We start from the raw sequence: 11,673 nt of genomic DNA on the forward strand, positions 1-11,673 counted from the left end.
ACTCTTGATTTTTGCTGAAGTCAGGATCTTGGGGTCATAAAATTAAGCACCCCTTCCCCCAGGCTCTGTGCTCAGTGGGTAGTCCCCTGAAGGTTCTCTCTGTCCTGCCCCTCCCCCTGGTTTGTAAGTGTATGTGTGCACGCTAGCACTCTCAAATCTTAAATCTTTAAAGATTGTAATTCTCAAGTAAGGAGTTTGGGCACTTTTCATGATGCTCTTTGAATGAGGGAATTGATTGGTAAATGACTAGAGTTAACTTTAAAAGCAGCTAGATCCTGGGGTACCCAGGTGGCTCAGTGGTTTAAGTGACTGCCTTTGGCTGGGGTGATGATCCGGGGGTCCTGGGATTGAGTCCCACATCAGACTCCCTGCTAGCAGGAAGCTGGCTTCTCTCTCTGCCCCTCCCTCTTGTTCATCCACTCACTGGCATGCTCTCTCTCTCTCACTTACTATCAAAATAAATAAAATATGTAAAAAAAAAAAAAAAAAAAAAAAACAGCTTAAATCCTGACGTTACTAAGTTGTTTTTTGAATTTACAAACTTCCTACTATAAATGGGAGCGGAGATAAGTTAATAGGTAAATATAAAGAATGTAGCATGAGATACATATTTATCACAGTGTGTTATTTTTGAGTTGATTTTTAAGTAGTAAGTGGGGTAGAAATAGGACTTTCCCTAAATAAATTAGACCACATTTCCTGCTAGACATTGCTAAGACATAATGTCATAACAGTTCAGCAATATCAGGATGCTGAGACTTCTTTGTACTCTGCCAGTTTCTTGGACAAATCACTTGACAACTTGATCTAGGGTTTTTGTTTTGGTTTTTTGTTTTTTTAAGATTTTATTTTTAAGTAATCTCTGTAACCCAACCTGGGGCTCAAATACACAACTCCCATATTAACAATTGAGCCAGCCAGTCACCCCTGATTTATTTAAAAAAAAATTATTTATTTTGAGAGACATAGAGAGAGAGGCAGAGACATAGGCAGAGGGGAAGCAGACTCCCTGTGGGGAGCCCGATGCATTACTTCATCCGAGGACCCCGGGATCACGACCTGAGCCAAAGGCAGATGCTCAACCACTGAGCCACCCAGGTGCCCCTGATTTAGTTTTTTAAAACCACTTCTCAAAAAAAAATAAAACCACTTCTCAATGCATGATAATTGAAAGTATGAATATGTAGATATTTTCTCATTTTTAAAAATAGAGATAGCACTTTAGTGTTTATTCTCTGCCTTACTCTCATCAGCTTTGAAAATGACTTCTTACTTACCTGTTGGGATTAATGATAAAAATAAATGAGGAGGGGATCCCTGGGTGGCTCAGCGGTTTAGCTGCCTGCCTTTGGCCCAGGGCATGATCCTGGAGTCCCAGGATCGAGTCCCGCATTGGGCTCCGTGCATGGCGCCTGCTTCTCCCTCTGCCTGTGTCTCTGCCTCTCTCTCTCTGTGCCTCTCATGAATAAATAAATAAAATCTTAAAAAAATAAATAAATAAATAATAAATGAGGATTTTTTTTCCAACTAAAAGCATAATTCCAAACAAGTAAGGGCTGACTTGAGAGTTCACAAAATTTTTTTCTTTTTCTTTGTAAAACTCTATGCCCAATGTGGGGATTGAAATTGAACTCATGACCCTGATATTGAGAGTCACATGCTTTACAGACTGAGCCAGATAGTTACCCCCAAGGGCTGATTTTAGTTATATAGGATCTTTTTTTTTTTTTTAAGATTTTTATTTATTCATGAGAGAGACAGAGAGAGAGGCAGAGACACAAGCAGAGGGAGAAGCAGGCTCCATGCAGGAAGCCCAACGTGGGTCTTGATCCTGGGTCTCCAGGATCAGGCCCCAGACTGAAGGCAGATGCTCAACTGCTGAGCCACCCAAGCGTCCCTGTTACATAGGATCTTAATATCAGATCTAAAAAAACTCTTTTCCTCCCTATTTAACTTATACTATAAAATATGCAATATACAAAACTTAAAAAAATTTTTTTCCTATTCCTCTGTCCTCATGCTGTTTACTTTTTTTTCCCTGAATAATAGCCACTTTTATTTTGGTTTTGTATTTGTTTTATGCATCACATTTTTCTATATATTCTTTTGTGTCTCTATCATAGTGTATACATCTTTATAGTTCACCAAAAAGAGTTTCAAAAGTAGCTTTTTGTTTTTTTACATGTACTTGGTATAAGTGGTTTGAGGCTTAATACTTGCTCTCATTGTTTAATATAGTTGATAATATTAAGATGTTAATGGGCCTTATTTCAAGTCTCCCACTAGCCCATATAGAATCTTTGTAATTAGGAAAAGATCCGCCTTCTTTGGAGCGAGTGCAGTCCTATGCCAGGATGCATGATTTAGAGATGATGGTGTAGGCTGGATTGCAGCTCCAGCCTCTCTAGCTGCACAACTATATCTGTTAGCCTTATACTGAGATTAACTTGAAGCTGTTATATTTGCACTATTTGTCACAAACTGTACTCGTAACACTGCCAAATCAGTTAGCTTAATTTTGCTATGGGCTATAAGTGAGTTAAACTAGGTAAGTCACTTATTTTTCACCACATGTCTTTATTACCACTTAGTGGGAAAAAAAACTCAAAACTTATAACATGCAGCCTACAGATATGTGGCAATAGAGGGTAATGTGGTAATTCAGAAATAAAGGTGCCCCTAGTCTTTTTTCCTCTCTCTATATATACATGTGTATATGTATGTTTGTGTGTATATATGTATATACACACATAATTTTTTATATAACGAATCTTTTTTTTTTTTTTTCAAAGATTTCATTTATTTATTCATGAGAGAGATAGAGACAGAGAGAGAGAGAGGCAGAGACACAGGCAGGGGGAGAAGCAGGCTCCATGCAGGGAAGCCCGACATGGGACTCGATCCCAGGTCTCCAGGATCACGCCCTGGGCTGAAGGTGGCACTAAACCACTGAGCCACCCAGGCTGCCCGAATAACTGGAATATTTTTTTTTTAAGATTTTTAAAATTTATTCATGAGAGACACAAATAGAGACAGAGAGAGGCAGAGACATAGGCAGAGGGAGAAGCAGGCTCCATGCAGGGAGCCCGACGTGGGACTTGATCCCGGGTCTCCAGGATCACGCTCTGGGCTGAAGGTGGCACTAAACCGCTGAGCCACCTGGGCTGCTCCAATAACTGGACTCTTATTGTGAATATAGACACATATCCTTTATTTATGTTTTTACCAAACATTTTACTACCTGCAATTGCTGATTATTTGGCATGTCTCAAAAAAAATTTTTTTTTTTTAAAGATTTTATTTATTTATTCATGAGAGAGAGAGACAGAGACACAGGCAGAGGGAGACGCAGGCTTCATGCAGGAAGCCCGATGCAGGACTCGATCCCAGGTCTCTGGGATCATGCCCGGGGCCAAGGCAGATGCTCAACCGCTGAGCCACCCAGGCGTCCCTCAAAAAAATTTTTATGTGTATTTTCTGTGAATGTCTTTGTACATATATCTGCATGGAACTCTGATTATTTTATCAGAATAGATTCTTAGAAGAATGACTTAGTAAAAAAATATACATTCCCTAAGGGTCTTAGTAAATATTTCCAGTTACTTCTCAGAAAAATTGTGTGAATTTCCAGTGTACAAGTATGATCAATTCACTGAACTGAATAATGATACTGAACATTATTAGGGTTGTTAGTTTTGGGTTTTGCTTACTAATCTCTATGTCTTTGTAAGAAATGTGCCATGTAAATTTAGATGATATTGAGAATTGTGATGAGAGAGGAAGGATGATACTAATGGGATTCTGTTTTTATAATTAATATTCTAAAAATAATATGGAACATGGATAAGACTTTTCATTTATATATTTGCATTTTTAGGCAATTCTGTCTTGAACTAAATGGACTTGCTGTCAAACTTCAGGTAATATTTTCTTTAAGTTAAAGCTATAATTGGAAGTTGTGATTTTTTTCTGTTTTTGTAACTTAAGGTGTTTACAAAGACTTATCCAATATTTCTTATTATTTTAGAATTTTACATGGTAATGTAGTAACCCAAAGGATAAACTTCTTCATTGTTTTCCATATTAAGAAATATAACTCTTTTCTAACAGAGTGAATGCCATCCAGATACATGCACTCAGATGACAGCAACTGAACAATGGATTTTTCTTTGTGCAGCTCATAAAACTCCAAAAGAGGTACAAAATTATGAAATAGAATGACTAATAAAATCATCATCAACCTAAATCTTTCCAAGAGAGTGGTAGATAAGTTTTTTTAGTATTTAAGTTCACTGTTTATTTTGCCATTTGGTTTAGAGATCTTTGTTGCAAGTTTATTGCCATAGTGCTATTTTAGTTTTTTTTATGATGAGTATCATTTTTGTAACTGGGCAGTATTGGGTTAGAACTCACTTAATGATTCACTGGTTATCACAGAATAGCATCTATCGTATCATGCTGATACCTAATGTATAATGGATGAGATACACATGTTCAGTTTTTTGGTTCAGTCATCATTTTTTTTTTTTAGTCATAATTTCTTTTGATAGGAGTAACTGTTGGTGATTACTAGTTGATGCTTAATCTGTTAATGAAATGTTGCTTTTGAGCTTTTTAACTTTATAGGTCAAAACTTTTTACTCTACATTTTATTAATAGTTCTTGCTATTTGAAACCCACCATAATGATTTTCTTCTCCATAATTGGTCCTACATTGAAAAGTTATTCATGTTTTTTCCTCCTTTAGTTTTTGTCGAGGTGAGAGTATAGGAAGTAGCAATTGTTCATGGAACATTTTTAGTTACAAATAATTCCTTCTTATTATCTAATAGGCAGTACATAATTCAGTTTTCCTTAGTTATCTAAACAATTACAGCTTGTTTGTTTAAATTATGCATTGCATTTCTCTTGATCTGCATTCCCTTTTAATCTGTAGTACTTTTTACTTGACACTTAAACTTACTAAAAATATATTTAGGTTAGGACAGTTTGATAGAATTATAGACCTTTAGATGATCATTTTATTGCTAAAAGTCTAAGGCTTGAAGACAGGTGACTTTCCAGTTGAAAAATGAACATCTGATGTTCTTTTATTTGAGAATGTAAATTCTCCAAAATAGAGTGTCTGGTACCTGTCTAAGCAAATAGTACTTATTTGGAAGAATGATTTCATTCAGGGTGTTACTTTTTTTGTGTTAGTTAATGGAAGCAGTGTTAAGATTGTGTATCATTTTACATCTGGGAAAATCCATATAGCAGTTTATTGATAATTTACTGAAATTTGGCTGCATAGTATCATGAATTATGTGATAATTGCAATTAAGAAACTGAATCAAGAAGTCTAGTTTCATTTTGACAAATAGTATACCTTATTCTCATATGCAGAGTAGAAAAGATACCCAATTTGTGATGTGTTGTGAAATTTATATATACTCTTATTGTCACATCTGCTTTTTTCTTGCTTAATATTAAATGTAAGATAGGATGATCATCAGAATTAGGTCTTGTGAATGAGTCTCAAAATTGCAACATTGTCTGCTGAAGACCAACTCCACTGGATTGTCCATGTGTCAAGGAAGGATGATGGTAAAATTCTCAAGTGATAGTTGTCTGGAAAGAGATTTTTGTAAAAATACAAACAAAAAATCATGAAAGGACATTTTCTGAAGACTTGGAATAATTGTGCAGGCAGGAAGTAATAGCAACTATAGATTAGTAGCTAAGAAAATTGCTCTTATGATTAAAAGAATGGGGAAGATTCTGAAGTGGAAGAGTCAGGGTCCTCCACACCAGTAATGATTTTTACTCAATGTTCTTTTTTTTTTTTTTTTTTTAGAATAACAAAAAATATTTTAGTAAAACATAAGATTTACAGAAGTTTCCAGACAAGCCATACAAAAAGATCACAAGCTTTTTCTTGAAGGAAGGATTCTACACTTGACAGCAAAGTCACAATGTTATTAGTGAGGGCTCTGATGTTTGTTTAATGTTTCCATTTTGGTTCAAACAATCAAGCTTGTCTATCTACAGTGTCTAGACTTGGCTAGAGAGCATATTCTAAAGAACTGGTTAGCTGCTTTTAACCAATGCAATTAGATCACCATACAAAGGGGGAAAGGAGCCCATAAAATTAAAATAAAACTACTTCTCCCCATCAAAAATAATAATAAAGAAAAACACCCACACCTCTGCAGCTAACGCTGACAACTATCTTCATTCACAGTGCTTTATACTTAAACCATGATGGGGGAAATGAATAAAAGCAGAGAGGGGCCACTGCTTTTAAACGTTTCACAACAATCCAGATGGTACTTCTAGCCTCTGTTCATGCTTTACAACAGTGAATCAGGACACGACATAGATTTGCTGATGTGCATTTAATCACTAAAGGACTGAAGATGTCTGGGCTTTTATTCTGTAATGTTTCTTAAGTCTGTGTCCGTTAAATGCAAACAAAAGAAGAAGTCCTGGCAGAACAGGAGAAGTGATCACACTTGATGATCAGATTGATTTTAAATATTATTCATGGCATATAGCCTAGTCCATGCTCTAGCTGTTTCTATGGCTTGGGCTTCGTTGGTCTGCTGCTGCTCCGCTACATCATTTGCTAACAGATCATCTGGATTGGGAGCACTTAACAAAGCCTGGATCGATAGCAGAACTGTGCAGATCTGCAGTGCTGGGGACCACTTATCTTTCAAAATATCTAAACATAATCTTCCCAACTTGTCTACATTAGGATGATAAATTTCGGTCATGAAACGTACTTTAGGGGCTACCATCGGGTATTCTTTTGAAAGGAATAGTTCAAGTTTAAAAGTTCCTCCCTCAAAGGGGGGGGGGGGAATCCATTGCAGAGCCAGCAATGACCACATGAAAATAACGGGTGTTGCTCTCATCTGGTTCTGCTTTAATGCCAGGAACTGGTTCTGCCAGCAAACACTGGGTTTCCTTGATAGTCCTGCGGGGCAGCCCAGCCATCTTGTCAGATCCCGAGTTCAGCCTCTGTTCTCGACACTGGCCACTCAGTGTTCTTAAGAACTAAAGAGACTCATTGGGATCCCTGGGTGGCGCAGCGGTTTAGCGCCTGCCTTTGGCCCAGGGCGCGATCCTGGAGACCCGGGATCGAATCCCATATCGGGCTCCCGGTGCATGGAGCCTGCTTCTCCCTCTGCCTATGTCTCTGCCTCTCTCTCTCTCTCTGTCTATCATAAATAAATAAAAAATTAAAAAAAAAAAAAAACTAAAGAGACTCATTGCAGCAAAGAGTGTTAATTGTACACAGTGATAAGTGACACTTATTGTAAGTGACAGAGGTTGTCACTTGTTATCATCTGGTAGCCCTTTCAGTCATATGCATACTGCAGTAGCATTATACATATATACTTGGCAAAACAATTTATAAAAGCTTATGAACACATTACCATTTTGTAACCTGTATTTTGCCAACTTTTTGCTGTTAAAAATGATACAAAGTAGGAGAGTTAACTGAGAATTAATTGGGGAGAAGTGGAGGGAAGCAGCTAAAACAAGGTAAAACTTTTACCCCCGCTCCAAAAAATTTTTTTTCAGAAACCAATTGATTTAAAGTTATGCTGATATGGGACATCTGAGTGGCTCAGCGGTTGAACGTCTGCCTTTAACTCAGGACGTGATCCCAGAGTTCCGGGATCAAGTCCCACATTGGGCTCCCTGCATGGAGACTGCTTCTCCCTCTGCTTGTGTGTCTGCCTCTCTCTCTGTGTCTCTCATGAATAAATAAATAAAATCTTTAAAAAAAATAATAAAGTTATGTTGGTGCAACAATAGCCATGAACCACATGTGGCTACGTAGCATTTAATGCTGGTAGTCCAAACTGAGATGTGCTCTAAGTGTAAAATAAAGTACTAATTTTGAAGACTTAGTACAAATTTGGCCCTGAATCAAGGCCAACAGTTTGCCGAAGCTGTTGGTTTCAAGCAGGAGCCTAAAGAAATGTCTTTCTATGGTCTGTTGGCCATTTCAGAACTTTGGAAATGTAATGGTCAATTCATTAGAAAGAAACATCTGTGTCATTAGAGATAGGGGTGGGCTAATATTTACTTGTAGTAGATTAATACTGGGATTCCAAAATATAGAGATCCCTGATAGAACTTGTTCATTGGACATGCAATACTGTTAAATCCAGTTATCACACACACACAAATTACTATGGGTTTCCCACCAAAAAACAATAGGTTCTGAACTGACCTTTCTTTGACAATTATCCTTTGTATGGTTAGAGCCCTAATTTGTATATTTAGACTTTATTCAAATCGGAAACTTACTATTTCCAAAAACAGAATGATTCCATTTCCCACCCTCCCAGTTAGTTTGCCTTTAAACCATCATAGTGTCTCTTGATTCTGCTATCAGACTACATTTATTGTCAGGTAATAAGACTTTCTGAGTTGTTAAAAAAAAATAATTCGTATAAAAAGATCATGTCAAATATCTCATTAGGAGATAACTGGATATCTGCATACAAAAAATTGAAGTTAGACGTTTACCTCCCATCTTATACAAAAATTAGCTCAAAATGGATCAAAGACCCAAATAATAACAACTAGACTTAAAATTTAACTCTTAGAAAAAAACGTGTAAATATTCGTGACCTTGGACTAGGCACTGATTTATTAGATAGGATGCCAAAAGCACAAAGAATAGAAGAAAATATAGATCAGGTTTTATCAAAATTAAAAATATTTTTGACTCAGGATCCCTGGGTGGCTCAGCGGTTTGGCGCCTGCCTTTGGCCCAGGGTGCGATCCTGGAGTCCCGGGATCGAGTCCTGCATCAGGCTCCTGGCATGGAGCCTGCCTCTCCCTCTGCCTGTGTCTCTGCCTCTCTCTCTCTCTCTCTCTCTCTCTCTCTCTCTCTATCAGGAATAAATAAGTAAAACCTTAAAAAAAATTTTTTTTGACTCCAAAGACACTGTCAAGAAAGTGAGAAAACAATCTACAGAATGGGAAAAAATATTTTTATAGGGACGCCTGAATGGCTCAGGGTGTGACTCTGGGATACAGGATTGAGTCCCTCATTGGGCTTCCTGTGGGGAGATACACCCATAATGACATACACTTCATCCACTAGAATGATTAAAATACATAAGATAATTAAAAATGTTGGCCAGGATGTCAAGAGAGTAGATACTGTTCATGATACCCAGACATAGAAACAACTAAGTTCAGTAACTGATGGTGAGTAAACAAAATGTAGTATATGCACACAGTGGAATATTATTCAGCTATAAAAGGAATGAAGTCTATAAGGGATTACAGCATTTTTGTGTATATTAAAAACATTAAAGTCTAAAGCAATTTTGAATAAAAGAAAAAGTAATGAAGTACTCATTCATGCTTCAGTATGGACTGAACATTCTAAGTGACACCAAAGGCCACATACACATACTTTTTTTTTTTGAGAGAGTGCATGAGTGTGGGTGTGCAAGGGTGGGGAAGGGGGAGGGCAGAAAGAGAGGGAGTGAGAATCTTAAAGCAAAATTCACATCCAGCAGAGAGCCCAATGCAAGCTCAACCTCACAACAGATCATGACCTGAGCCAAAATCAGGAGCCTGACACTTCACTGACTGAACCACCCAGGCATCCCCGTATTCCATTTTTAGGAAATACCTAGAATAGGCAATCTATGGCAGACAGAAAGATTCTTGCTTCAAGTTAGGGGGAGGAGAGAATGAGAAGTGACTGCTAATTTTTTTCTTTTTTAAGATTATATTATTCATGAGAGAGACAGAGAAGCAGGCTCCATGCAGGGAGCCTGACGTGGGACTTGATCCGTGGTCTCTCCAGGGTCACGCCCTGGGCTCAAGGCAGTACTAAACCGGCTGAGCCATTGGGGCTGCCCAGCTACTGGGTTTCTTTTGGGGGTGATTAAAATGTTCAGGAATGTAGTTGGTGATTTTTGCATAAATTTGTAAATATACTGAGTTGTACATTTTAAGGGACGTGTTATGGTATGTGAATTACATCTTACGTTTTAGATACTACAGAGAAGCTCATTGACAATTTTTATATACATTATATGTTGACATAATTTTGGCTATATAGAATTAAAATATATCGTTAAAATTAATTTCACCTGTTTTTTACTTTTTTAATATGTTGTAACTGAATTTTACATTCATTCTGATATTGTAAGAGAACTTTTTTCAAACATGCTCAGGTTTTTGGAATAAGACAAGTATATAATAAACAGACCTCACGTAAGAGGTATGACACATGTTTTATATCCTTTCTTTTATAGTGTCCTGCAATAGACTATACTAGACATACACTTGACGGTGCTGCATGTCTTCTGAATAGCAATAAATATTTTCCCAGCAGGTAAATAAAACTTAAGTGTTAAACTTTTTGGATTTAATTAAAGATTGATATTTGTATTGAAACAAACTGGATTGCCGTTAATCCATTATATTCTTTGAACTTTTTTTTTTAAGCTGTTGTATATTTAGCTAGTTTAAAATTACTCAAATTTCAAAATTAGGGTTTGTAGTTAAACTAAAAGCAGCAGGACTTGGCTCCCAAAGCTCACAAGCCAGTTTAGTCAAAGGTAGGCCCTGCTGCTGTGTGTCATTCTCCAGGGCTCTCATGCGTTAGAGTCCACACTTACTTGGATCTCTGTGATAAAGCTAATCTCCTTTTACACAGCATGGCTGAAGAGCAGAATTTCCTAAGTTGGACTGCTTCTTTTGGGAGGATTCTTTATCTTTGCCTACAGGTTTTTAAGATTTGGGAAGAAGTTTCTATATATAATTGGCAAGATTTGTTGACTGGCCTTTTATCGTATTATCTGGTGGATAGATTTGGAGATTTCCCCCCTCACATTAGCTCCAAAGAGAGATAAAATATGTTTAAAAATATTATTTTTTTGCTTCAGTGTCCTCCATACCTTCTTTTAAAAATATATTATTTTTTTAGTGATCTCTATATCTGACACGGGCTTGAACTCACAAACCCGAGATCAACAGTCACATGCTCCACCAACTGAGCCAGTCACCCCCATTTTTTTTTATTGTTGAATATATTTAGGCATTTATTTTTAAAAAATCAAGTTGTATAGGATAAAACAGTAAATTCCCTTTAGTAGTTTTAATTATCTGTAGTGGACATAGTGTTGTCAATATTAGTTTTAGTAAATTTTGATTTTTTAATTGCATTGAACTTTAACAAAGTTTCAAAACTTGTAATGCTGAATTTCTTAGGCACTGTGATTAGATAGAAAGAGCGCTGGCCCAAGAGTAGAGAACAGGGGTCCTAGCCCCGTTCTTGCCACCTGCTAGCACTGTGACCTTGCAGTGGTCACTTTTTTTTCTCTAGCTGTAAGTTTCTACCTTTGTGAATTGAAGATTAGACTATATTGTTCCTAAGATCTGTCCAGCTCTATGAATCTGATTTCTTTCCTATTTCTAGGGTTAGCATAAAGGAATCATCTGTAGCAAAACTAGGCTCAGTATGCCGTAGGATTTACAGAATATTTTCACATGCTTATTTTCATCATCGGCAAATATTTGATGAATATGAAGTAAGTATATTTCACTAATCTGATGTATTCTTATCAGAATGACAATAATACATGTTGATGTTATGTCTAGTTTTTTTGGTTTTGAGTAGTAAATTAAAATAATTTTTTTTTC

The 11,673-nt window shown here is 36.8% G+C and overlaps 1 protein-coding gene, 1 non-coding gene and 1 pseudogene across 6 annotated transcripts in view; 2 read left to right on the forward strand and 1 right to left on the reverse strand.

Annotated features, from left to right (window-relative positions):
• Positions 1–11,673, forward strand: part of LOC112656727 (10 kDa heat shock protein, mitochondrial) — a 43,220-nt gene that overhangs the window by 29,512 nt on the left and 2,035 nt on the right. For all 5 annotated transcript variants that reach the window (XM_025442146.3, XM_035710802.2, XM_025442142.3 and 2 more), the window contains 4 exons: positions 3,878–3,920; positions 4,111–4,197; positions 10,284–10,363; positions 11,450–11,561. In XM_025442146.3, coding sequence (XP_025297931.1) covers positions 3,878–3,920; positions 4,111–4,197; positions 10,284–10,363; positions 11,450–11,561 — 322 coding nt within the window. The remainder of the gene's footprint in view (positions 1–3,877; positions 3,921–4,110; positions 4,198–10,283; positions 10,364–11,449; positions 11,562–11,673) is intronic.
• On the reverse strand, positions 4,030–7,109 carry LOC118353465 (ubiquitin-conjugating enzyme E2 N-like; annotated as a pseudogene).
• LOC112656831 (small nucleolar RNA SNORA2/SNORA34 family) lies at positions 7,913–8,049 on the forward strand. Its single transcript, XR_003134694.1, has one exon. It is a non-coding gene; the product is annotated as a small nucleolar RNA SNORA2/SNORA34 family (small nucleolar RNA).

This window comes from Canis lupus, chromosome 37 (assembly GCF_003254725.2).
Source record: "Canis lupus dingo isolate Sandy chromosome 37, ASM325472v2, whole genome shotgun sequence".
Classification (NCBI taxonomy): domain Eukaryota; kingdom Metazoa; phylum Chordata; class Mammalia; order Carnivora; family Canidae; genus Canis; species Canis lupus.